This window comes from Alligator sinensis, unplaced genomic scaffold (genome assembly GCF_000455745.1).
Source record: "Alligator sinensis unplaced genomic scaffold, ASM45574v1 scaffold307_1, whole genome shotgun sequence".
Lineage (NCBI taxonomy): Eukaryota > Metazoa > Chordata > Crocodylia > Alligatoridae > Alligator > Alligator sinensis.
The window spans coordinates 824,919-837,400 of NW_005842115.1; the positions used below are offsets into that span (position 1 = coordinate 824,919).

Genomic DNA, 12,482 nt, shown 5'->3' on the forward strand with positions numbered 1-12,482 from the left:
CATTGAACATCTAAAATGTGATGATGCTTGAAACCTTGTCATGTCAATTTGTGTTTCAACTAGATAATTCTAATTAATGCTTTCAATCTTTCTCCCACTTTCCATTTCTTTTAGTCAGGATGTGGCAGAAAAGTGTAAGAAGATATTTCTAAACATGATTAACTCCTGTTGGGTTGGGGGTGGGGAGGGGAAGGTGGAGGGAAGGATGTTAACTTGTATGTGGTTTTTCAATTTCATGTCCAGTTTGGTGGGGAAAAAATGTTGGTTGGCCGTAGATGACTCCTGCTGAAAAATTGTTGGTTGGCCGTAGATGCCCCCTCCTGAATTACTAGCCAATATTGCATTCATTCATTGTGGATTTTGGAGGCTGACTGAAATCTGGTAGAAGCGAGTCTGATACAACTGCCACTGTCCCATAACTGATATTTTGCCCTTTTAACACTGCAGTTACTACAGAGTAACACACAGATCAACATTGAACAGCCCTGATACTAGAATTATTCGTTCTGCTTTCGTAACTGGATACGAGTATTTTCCATAGGAAGGGAACTTAGCTTTTATGTGTATACCTTTCCCCTTTTTTCCACGCCCATAAGCTACTACTTTCTGCAAAGGAAAGGAAAGGTGGAACAACACAGGTACAAAGTTAATGTTGGTGAACTTGCACTTGTGAAACCTCAAGGAGCCAGCTCTAACTGAACGCCAGGCCTCTGCTTACAAAAGAAAATCCATTATTGGAACTAAATTATTTTGCCATTTTTATTTTTAGGTTTGCTGGCATGGGTAATCTCATTAAGGTGCTAACCAGGGACATAGACCACAATGCAGCACATTTTTTCTTGGATTTTGAAAGTAAGTTTTTCAGCCCTTCACAGTTGGTGCATTCAAAAATGGTAATACTAGGATAGCTTAGACCTACCACCACAGTGAAGACAAGGGGCACTCTTGGTTTCAAAATGACAATTTGAAAAAGGTTGCATGGTTTGTTTGGTTTTTTTCCCTATAATAGCTGAGCCACCATCATGCTACCATGTAGCTTTTTAAATTTTTTTTTCATATGCTTAATCATTTTGGGTCTCTGTGGTCAGTGATGTCCTTTCATCTGCCTGCAAATCAAGTAGCCATACAATGAAAAATTCTGTCAGTGTGCCTTAGTGAACTGTGCCTAGCAGTTGTTCAACTTACAACTACCCTGCACGAGTGAGCAATTAAATCCCTACTTGACCTTTTCATTTGCAGCACAAGTGATATTTGTATTATACCAGAATCATAAAGTTATGAATAAAAGCGAATTTGAGGTTCACACCTGTTAATTAGCAGGCATCCTGTCTATACTCATGGTGGTTGTACATACAGATGAGAATGAGATAGGGAATAATGTCCAGGCACATCTTTCTCTAAAACTTTTTAACAAAATTGTGGAAAAAAATAAATAAATAAAGCTCTCTTCTTCATTGCACTGCATCTCCAAATACAAATCTGCATAAACATTGACGACATAGCCATGTTTCAAGTAAGATACATTAGCCTTGGAGGGAAACAGCTGCATAGGACACTGGTGCTACTGGCATAGTGGGACAGAATTATTCACTTACAAAGCTGTCATTTGGAGCTCTGCCTCTTTTTCAAAGGAGACACTACGAAGATGTTGGTGACATCTGTCTGTCACTTGTTACAGGAAAACTACACTGCATCTCTAGGATCACCAGTTGTTCATCTTGGAGGTGGGGGTCAGCCTCTACCATCCCACAGCATAGCGGGAGCCTGAAGGATATGGGTTCATGCCTGATGGAACTGTTTGGTTTTTCCCCCCACCAGCACCTTCATTTTAGTGTATTTGGGCTGTTCCTTCTTATAAAGGGATATTCTCTTTTCTCTCATTCTTGTCTCGACAGGTACCTTAACATGGGGAACCTTCTTAAAGTTTTGACATGCACAGACCTTGAACAGGGGCCAAATTTTTTCCTTGATTTTGAAAGTGAGAAGATGATTTTTATATATATCTTTTTCTCTTTGCCTGTAGTAGACTGCATTTGTCATGTACTAAACGTATGTCTCCACTTTGCCATCCTTCTAACTGCTATGCATGACCGAGCTATGAATGGTTCAGTGAACTGCTGGATGTGTCTTTAACAGAAAAATAAATGACTACTTCATAAAAGACAAGATTACCTGTAATATATTGGGATATAAAGGCTTTTGATGCTATGTTGCCTGTAGGAATTTGATATGCTTTTAATAAATTTTAAACAAAACCTCTGTCCATTTATGTTGTGCCTGAATTTGAGACTTTCATGCCTTACAAAGCCCATGGACTTGCATATATAGCGATCCCTTTTTAAAAGCAAACAAACAGTGGTAAATAATCCTTTCAGACAGTTTACATTATAGAATGACTTGCTAAAATTTGTATAAATAAAATTTGCATACAGATTGCAGGTCCTCAAGCAAGAACTAAGCCTTACTGTTAATCTCCTCTTGCAGACCCTGCCAGTGTTCACTGAGTCGGTTATTGGGGTGCACTCCACACTAGTCACTTCACAAAAGCCATTCATAGCTCTTGAACAGTACCGTGTTTAAAGGTATATGTGAACCTTTTGACTGGGCACGGAAATTTTTCCTAAAATTCACCCCTCCTGTCCTGACCTCTTTTGCCATCCTTACATGCTCTCAAAAATGCAGAACTCTGTTTTCCAGGAGTGGGGAGAGGGTTGATGGTCCCAAATGTTCTGAAAGGTTCACATGCCTTTTGAGTACTTTGGCTTTTTGCTTGTTTTATGTTGCATGACACGTGGCAGGTAAGTGTCCCTGGCTGCTGGTATGCATGTTTAACTCTGCTTTTGGCTGTGATATTGCATAATGCTAGCTAAGTAGTTTTTGCCATATTTGTAAAACCTAATGAATTGGGTCTAAGGAAAATGTGAGAACAATTTGAAACAGAGAACCCAAAATGCACTGTTTTCTCTCTCTCCTTCCCCCCACCCCCCTCCAATTTTTTCACTTTTGTTTTGGCAAAATGGTCAGTTTAGCTGTATTGATTCTAATGTGGGAAAGACTACTTTATAATTGCATCATTAAAATAGTAAAATAAGTTCTAAATTTCTTTCATTTATTCATGAAATTTATAATTAACTTTCCCAAATATATTTTGTTACTTAACATGTTGACATAGTAAACAAATTATTTATAAAAGGTAGCTGTTTTAATTCTGTGACATTAAAAATATTTTTTCTTTAGAATGACTGTGCCTTAACCATAGGATAAAGTTTGTTGTATACCAAAATGTTTGAGTAACAGTGCTATAGTTTGTATTGTGTTTTACTTTCACTCACTCACTCACTCACTCACTCACTCACTCTTTAGTAGCATTTTGTCAAATACTTAATTTTTTTATACTTGAATGATCAGTTCTGTTTCAGTGTGCATGTTCTTTAGCATGAATGATGGTCACTGGCATGGGGATAAATTAGTAGGTTGCTGACATGATAGGTTTACACTATGCACTGAAATGAAGCAGCTCACCTTATGGCTGAATTTTAGACTGTGTTCCTCATTTGTTTTCAACTTTGGCTTGCATTTGTTTCTGCTGCTCTACTGTGTATCCAAGCTTCTTTCTTCTGTTTCAGGTGGCTTGCACTGACAGAATCTTGGCTTTGATACAGTCAAGATCTTATTCTTCAAGACTTGGCACTTGATCTTTTGATAACCTTAGTGTCATGTTTATGTGGGCAAGTGAAGAAACTGTTTAAAAACAAATTTGTTAGATGTAGTGTGGTTTTGGCCCAAGGCTATTAAAATACTGATTTGGGTCATTGATCTGTATACTTGAAGTCTGTTTCACAAAGACCTCATAAGGTTATTTGTTAAATCTCAGTTACGAGAGAATGCAGTAGGCTGCATACTAACTTTTATGAGGTTCTGAGGATACAGATGCTGTGTTCATTTCTGTTGAATTCCACTTTCCATGTCTCTCAAGATACAATTTTATTTGATGCTAGACTTTAGTTATGCAGTTTTTAGCTGATTGTCAGAATATTTGCAATGAAAAAACATCCATAAAATATAATATGATGGGCTGTTGAGTTTCCTTTAGATAGTGTCAGGTTCTGACTTTCAGAGCTATTGACTTTCCTTTGAATATTGTCAGCAACTATATTGATAGTATTACACATGCCATTGTCTTGATGCTCCTCATATGTTTAAGAATAAATAGCTGCCTTGTATTTCTTTACGTGCACTGAAACTGATAACACAACCAAAAGGAATAGAAACAGTTTGGTGTGCTGATTTTTGAAGTTATATAGCAGCACTAACTGCAATATGGTAATAGAGGAAACTCAAACTGCACTTCTTAGCCCAATGTAATCCTCCAAAATGTCTAGCATGACTCTTCAACAAATCAGTGTCCTTGGAGAGAGCAAAAAACAAAAAATCCAGAGAACTTTGGTTGCAACTCTTAACATTTTGGAAAATTCAACTTGCAACACTAAGCACGAAGCGCTCCTAAACAGAATCATCACATACAGTATGTTTAGCACTGCACAACACTTTGTTTGGCCAAGGAGGAATGCTGCACTTGATTATAGAGAGCCAGTTTGCTATCTGTAAAGGGACTCTGTTTGCATTTGCAAAAGGAGAGGAGGGCAAGCTGCACAAGAATAAGCTTAGTGAGCCAGGAGGGTAGGCGTCTAGTGCGTTCTCATTCAAAATAATTCCTTTTAAAAAGGTCTGTAATTATCAGATGCCCAAGCAAGAAGGAAGCATGCAACAAAAGAAAAGTCTAAAGACAAGGTGATGATCTGAAGCAAGGAAAAGGGAAACCATACAAATAAAGTTAGAATAAGGAAATGTATTGTACGTACCAGATCGAATTTGTAGGGATGGAAGGTGAAGTGGGAAGCTACTTATGTCAAATCTGCATTATGTATAAGATAGTAATATAACTGCCCCAAGGGGATTTTGTGCTCCCTAGTAAAATTTTGTAAACACCCACAATCTCATATGTTTGTTCAGTATTAACTCGTTTCTAAATTTGGAATAATTGTTGCATGCATTTTTAAACTGAAAATATAATGGATAGCATTATTTTTAATGCTTATTACTAAAACACGTTTTAGATGAATAGAACAAGGAGGCTGTTGTCCATAGTGATAGCTGAGACCCAGTGAGTTTTGAGTGAGTTGATTTTTCACAACTGAGCGTTCAAGTAGGATGCTTCAGAAGTGACTAGCATAATTTACTGCAGTCACCCGTCAGTTCAGCATACCCATGCTGTGTTGAATTACTGACACTGACTGTTTTTACAAACCTTCTACTACTCTGTCAGTGTCTAAAAGAAATGCCTTTTGTTCAGAAGGGTAAATGAAGAGAGGATAATGAAAGAATGTTAAGGTGACAAGAGACCTTTTCAATAGAAGAAGTAAAGTGGCAAGTCTTGATTGCATTAATTAACAATGCAAATACTCTGGAATGCCGTGGAACTTCATATTAGTCTGTACTGCACTATAGCATTTCATGTTTGTGCATGAACTGCTACTAGTAAACTAGTGCTTATCTGTCTGCTATTTTCCCATTATTTTTTTTTGTCTTCATTTCTTACAGCAGTCTTCAGCAGCTTTCAAAATTATACATGTGACTTTCCTGTGACAGTTTCAAAACTGCTGGACATTTTCTTTTTAGTCTATGCCTAATCAGTGTTGTCCTTTTTTTGCTCCTTTTTTTAAAAAAGGAAAGGAGTCACAAGCTTCCTTGCATTCAGACACTTCTTACTGGTTGTCAAAACATTAACTGTTATGCTGTTGCAAGGTCTACATTGATGTACTTTATGATCATGACCAGTCTCTATGCATTTAACATGGATGTTCAGTTTTGTCATTCAACCCAACTGAGTATCTCAAAGCCAGATAAACAATGTATGTGTAACTTTTTGTCTTGTTGCAAGCCATACTTTAAAATGATTTTTTGTTTTATTTTTTGTGTTTTTGCAAAATGTTGAATATTAAGAGTTTATGTTCCACTTCCTGGGTATGCCCAGCATCCATCCATGTTAATGGAAGTTATATGCACGTCATTGAGACAAGACCATTTATTCTAGTTGGTCTTGAATGTGTTTTTTTTTTTTTTGTCAATTTATAGTAAGCAGTTTCTTAAATAGTAACTGCATCTAATACACGAACTCCAATCGTTAGTTGTAAACAACAATAATGCTTGTTAAAAATTAGCTAATTTTTATTTGAGGCAAAGATATGTTAGGAAATCTTTTATTGGACCAACTGTATAGTTGGGATAGAGTTAGACAAACTTTTGAATATAAGACATTCTTCATCAGGTATGACCAGAACAAGCCAAACACAGCATGATTTTTATTTTATTTTTTGCTGATATTATGCCCTGGGGTTTTTTGTACTCTGATTTTAGGTTAGTTAGTTCGGAGTGCATGCCTGTTCCCTAACTAATGTAGTTAAATAGCTAAAATAGTGTCACTAGAAAGTTGCAGTTTGAAGTAGTGATTCCTTTTTTTCTTGTCCTAAGTAGGCTAATCTTTCACACCACCCACTCTAGCTAGGAACCCACTTCAGCTAGAAATACCAAAAAGGCAACCTTTGTGTGAGAGAGCATTAAAAAACCCAGCAAGCTAATCACATCCAAAGTAAATAAATTACGAAATAAAATGTTTTAAAGATCCTTGCTAGATCACAGACTTGACGACATATCTGAAAGCAGATATTTTCACAAATAATTTCTTTAAAGTAAATGTAGCTTTTTTGAATGATGTAAAGTACAGATCATTTTTCTGAAGAGAGAATGTTTATTGCCAGTTACAGTTAAACTATCAGAAAGACTGCTAATGCATTTGTAAAATTATTGCATCCATTATTGAGCTATATATGTTAAAGCTTTTTCAGCCTTTGCTTGATGTTTATTTTTTTTTCTTTTTAATAAAGTTAATCCTGAGAATGTATTCTGTACAACGGTGAGAACAAATAATTTCTACTGTCAAAAGCTTAAAATAAAATTTGCTGGTATATATGGAACGTTTGAATGCTGAAAAAAATAAGTAGCTCGTATAAAGCTATGAGTTTATCCTACAATCAGTGTCTTTTTTCATAACTCACCTGCAGCTCCTCCATGGAGCTTCTAGTGCACTCTAAAAGTGAGAATAAGTTGTAGTATGTGCATGACAAAAATATAATTAAAGAGTACTTTTCAATGAACTTTAAAAGAAATAGCTTGAGGATAATGGTGCTTAGTAACTTATTTAGCGGTTTCATACAAGTAAGGTTCCAAACCCATACAATGATCCTGTTCTCTGAAGTTCCTCAGAGATAATAGTTTTATGCAGTACATGAAATAATCTTTATATACCAGTTCAGTCCTGTGGATCAGGCTGTATCAAAACCTCAGGCAGTTAAAAATTACTTAATTTACTCTCCTACTGTTTAGATGCCCAGCCTACTGAATCTGAAAAGGAAATTTACAATCAGGTGAATGTAGTATTAAAGGATGCCGAAGGAATCCTGGAAGACTTACAGTCCTACAGAGGAGCTGGGCACGAAATACGAGAGGTAAAACATGATTTGATACTTTTCTGATCTACAAACAACTGTTTTTGTGCTGTTGGGATACACTCACATGTTGAATTTTAGCTTCTCTTTTCTTGATTTAGTTTCTGTTGGAAGAATTGTTTGTGTTAGCTTAACATGGTTATTCTTTTAAAACACAACAGAGTAGGATCATATAAAAAAAAAAGTTTCCATTTAAATAATTTAGTAGCTTTCTTATTAAATGTTGCATACAAACAAAAGGATGGAATGGGTTACCTAGAGAGGTGGTGGACTCTCCATCCTTGGAGGATTTTAAGGCCCGGCTCAACAAAGCCCTGGCTGGGATGATCTAGTTGGGGATGGTCCTGCTTTGAGCAGGTGGTTGGACTAGATGCGACCTCCTGAGGTTCTTTCCAACTAATTTTCAATGATTCTACGATGCTTCCTCTAAAGTTATCATCTTAACAGGATTCCCACTTCTGAGTTCTTGGGTTTTAATGAGAGCTAAAGGTGCTCCTCATTTGCTGCCTCAGCTAAAATAGACTTTTAGCATTGTTTATTGCTGTAAGCCAGCACAGCTTATGGAGATTGGACTAGGTTTTTTGGTTAGCCTAGGTATGGGTTATGTACTAAGCAGAAATTGCAAGTTCATAACTTCATGTATTAAAGTGTGAACCAGAAAGAAGTGTTTCATTTTCCGACCCATAGCTGGCAGAGTTATCTTGCTAACTGATGAAATGCGATGCTTGTTCGGAGAGAAAGCCCTCATGACACTTTTTAATTGCCTTTATCTTTCAGAAATAGGTCTTGGAACACAGAAGATTCTTCTACAGTTGCTTGTTCCAAATGTCTATTACTTCCATTTAAAAAGGTCTAGAGCAAGCAGTCCATCCTCCAAATTCTCAGAGGTCCAAACTCGGCTTATTTCTGTGAGGACAGCGCATGCCTCATGAATATGAACACTCACTGTCATCTTTAGCCGTGCTGATGCGACAGCCCTTCCCCAGAGCTAGCCTTGCTACAGGGCACTAAGGCTGCCTATACACATACTCTGGGATGGGGGTTGGAGGACTTTTAATTGGGGCAGGAGTTGCTCAAACTAAAATGCCGGAGCGTATTGTGTATTCAGTGCCCTGTGTTTCAAAATGGCGGCAGGGGGGCTTTAACTAAAGCTCATTCGGTGAACTTTAGTTAAAGCGCCGCTACCGCCACTTTGAAATTTAGGATGCTGAATACATGAGACTGCAGCATGCTGGAGCGTTCTAATTAGAAAACTCCAGCAGGTGCTGATGCTTTCTAATCTGAATGTGTTGGACGGAGCATGTAAATAGGCACCCTAAAAGTCTGTGGAAATTGCTCAGTCCTGTTAGGTAAATGGAATAGCTATTGGTGGTATTTAAAAGCCCCAAAAAACCAAACAAACTATAAGATCCTCCTCTGTGCGTCCAACCAAAGCAGCTGCCATTTCTTTTCAGTGAAAACAGGCTAGAAATAAAACTTTGAAGGCTTTGAGACGGATCTGAGCAAAACATCCAGGTTGCTGACAAGTCCTTTCAGCAGTAACACAACTATTTGTATCTATTTACTTCTGTTAGAAATTAGCTAAGATTTTTTTAATGAATGTTAAAAATTCGGAAGTAATGACATTTTCCCCCAAAATGTGCAGCAGGACACGCAGAAAAACAATGAACAAGAAATGAACTATACAGTCATCCAGATAGAAACAGCAACGTTCAGCAAATATTGCGGTGGAACTAGTAAAGACATAAATTAAAGAGCAGGTTAAATAGTCTTATGTGAAAGAAATGTGGTGGAATTCAAAGTTCCTACAATGGAAAACGTGTTGGCTTGATGCCAAGGTCTGATAAATATTTTACATGGTGACTATTCCATAGATTGGCGATTCAGAATGTCAAGTTCCAAGATCTTCCAGCATCCTGTAAAGTTGTTACACTTGGTTGGGTAGCAGAGGTTAAGAGTAACAGACATTTTTACCGAACGTCCATTTAAATTTGCCCAAAATTTCTTACGTTTGGAAAGAAAGATCAAGACTATTGGCTTGTATTATGTTCTAGTATTTCCTAGAAATTTGGGGTGAAAAGAAATTACTATGAAGTTCAATATACTTTGCAAAAAATATTCAATTACTTTTGCCAGTAAATCCCAACTGTCTGAGGTGCTAGTCACTTTCTTCCTGTAATCATATTCAACAAGGGGTATTGGCTTGCTGTTGTCATTACACAAATTCTACAGAAAAATCAAATAACAGAGAGAAGAGCCCAAAGGATCCAAAATACCAAAATTCACTAAATTACCCCATTACAAAAAAACAAAACAAAAAACAAAACAGAAAGCTTCTTCTGTACCAAAGAAAATTTTGCCCAAACCTCACTGTATAGCCCTCGGCCTAAAATTCCATGTCAATACACATCAATGCAAATATTTTTAATTGAATGGAAACTGTTCACAGATTTAAACAAATTGCTTTGTTTTGTTGCAAAATGCTCACTTTTTGAATCCAAAGAGATTCATCCAGAGAACCCCAGGTAGAATTCAACAGACAGCCGATTGGTTTTTGCCCCCCTCACCTGCTGGGCTGTCCCGGTTTTAAAGCTGCAACGGAGAGCTGTTGCGTGGACTCCCTCAGAACTGGGGACTGAAAGCTTTCCACTTCTCTGCAGTGGAACCAGGGCTCTGAAAGCCTCACCTTGAACACCAGGCTCTTTAGGCTTCAGAGCTCCTAGCGAATCTGAGAAGAGGATTAATTCTTGCCTTTTGCTCTAGTGAAGCAGACCGGGGAGTTCCCCAGGGACTGCCGGATGGGGTTAACTGTCTGATCATGTAGCCATTGTGGCCCTTCCCCACACAAACTGAGCCCACCACCATGCTGAAGCAGATGATCATGCACAGCACCTTTTTTTTAACTTGGAGGACAACCTTGGTAAAAGACCATTACAGTCCCTGCGCCAGGGGAATAGAGGTTGCATGAGCCTTCTTCAGCTCACGAAAATTTCTATTGTTTCAATTATAAATCAATCTACCCCCCAACTGGTAGATTTCTACAGTTGTCTGGGTAGTATCCATGATCACTCAGCTAAATTAAACTGGTTCCCTTGGAAGTGTCTTAAGCAAAGCAGTTTATTTTGCATAGTAAGTATGTCATACTGTGCTAATTATTGCATTCTTTGTATATTAATAACTTCATAGAAATGGTCTTTTTATTCTATATAATGTTGTGTACAAAGTATGCTGAATTATTTTCATTGGATGAAGAATGTGCAGACCAAGCACAGTATCTTATTAAAGACTTCAGCTTACACTTTGTCTGTAATGGAATGCCCACTGGAACTTGAATGTCTAGAGAAAATGTTATACCCTACTTGTTTGAAGAATAATGTCCCCTTTTGTTTTTGGTAGGTTGTTTCAGTGCTCTTTTAAGCCTCTCTTTATGCATGTTGTGAATAGAAGGAAGCTTTATGTTCTTGATTTTATATTACTAAGCTAAATCTAACTTGTTCTTTCTGCATGTGTTTGATTTTTAAGGCAATACAGCACCCCAGTGATGAAAAATTGCAAGAGAAGGCATGGGGTGCAGTCGTTCCACTAGTAGGCAAGCTAAAGAAATTCTATGAATTTTCTCAACGGCTAGGTAAGTTGAAACTTAGTAAATTAATGACTTGTTGTCATCAGAATATAATGAAAAAATGCCAACCCAGACAATATATCCATCCATGTCAGTAGTAAACCCCACGTGATTTAGAATCTTTTTGCTTGAAAGGGAGCTGTGTTGCTGTGGATTGCTTTGTGGGCGTAGGATGGTGCATTCGAACACCCCACTCCCACTGCATTTGACAGCAGACTCTCCTCTGTCAAGATTGGAAGAGGAAAATAAAGGTTGACTCGTGTCCCTCTTTCTTGCCCTTCTTGCAACTCTGTTAAGAAGTTTATCTGTGAATGCTAGATTGAATCAGCAGGAAAAATGTCCATACCCAGTAAAAATAAAAACTTTAGCAAGTCTTTATAACAAGAAAGTAAGGTAAGTGCATATCACAAAAGAAACTACCTCTCCATTTGAGTATCTCACCCATGCTCATGCCTAGGGAACGTCTCCTATATTTCTAAATGAATTACCTCCACTTGTTTGAAGCAGCTGTTCTTGTAGCCCACTCCTCTCTCCCTCCCCTTTGGCTCCTGTGCATGGGAGGGAGAAGTTGAAAGCCTCTAGAGTTTCACTCACCAGAGATCAGATAGCAGCCACCCTCACATGGGGATGTGGATTTAATTCTTAATTTCAAATTAAATTTGGTCTCTCTAAAGCAACAAATGGTTACTCCATGCTCATTACAATTTATGCCCAAATCCTACACTCTCTTGTTCTGTTTAAATTCAGTGGAAGATTTTTGTGAGGTTTTTATAGGTTCCTAAATAAATAACTACAGTAAAGGCTCATATGGACATTTTACTGCACATGTAGTTGCATTGTTATTTGATTTATAAATGCAAAGAATGTAATTTAAATGTTGCTATTTAAACAGTGGTATTAGAATGTTAATCTGGTAATGCTCACCTAAATACTACTGAAGGACTCCTAAATTGGTAGATGAATCCTATAACTTGCTGGCACAAGATAAGTCTTTTGTGTTAAGGTGGTAAATTGAGCTTGATGCAGTAAATCGCATGGTTTAAGAAAGCAAATTTATACATGTATGCCCACAGATTGTAAAGTGAAAGTCAGATATACAGGTTTCCTTGATTTATGCTGTACATGCGTTCCTGGAGAACGGTGCATAAAAACCCACTTTTCAATGTAACAAATAGGGATAGGTTCCCATGGCGGTGAGGGAGGGAGTGAGGCTGGGACTAGGGAAGGGGCAGGGGGAGGGGTGCTACTCCCGGGGCTGCACAAGGCAGCAAAGCAGAGGGAACAGAGTGGCACTC

General features: G+C 37.8%; 1 protein-coding gene across 11 annotated transcripts in view; it reads left to right on the forward strand.

Annotated features, from left to right (window-relative positions):
• Positions 1 to 12,482, forward strand: part of FAM49B (family with sequence similarity 49 member B) — a 137,024-nt gene that overhangs the window by 103,477 nt on the left and 21,065 nt on the right. For 8 of the 11 annotated variants that reach the window (XM_025205418.1, XM_006024731.3, XM_025205415.1 and 5 more), the window contains exons 4-6: positions 1,896 to 1,978; positions 7,444 to 7,565; positions 11,088 to 11,193. In XM_025205418.1, the coding sequence (XP_025061203.1) occupies positions 1,906 to 1,978; positions 7,444 to 7,565; positions 11,088 to 11,193 (301 nt within the window). In that variant the 5' untranslated portion in view covers positions 1,896 to 1,905. Of the gene's footprint in view, positions 1 to 769; positions 853 to 1,895; positions 1,979 to 7,443; positions 7,566 to 11,087; positions 11,194 to 12,482 lie in introns of all 11 variants that reach the window. The other 3 variants (XM_014520412.2, XM_006024730.3, XM_025205420.1) reach the window with 2 other exon arrangements.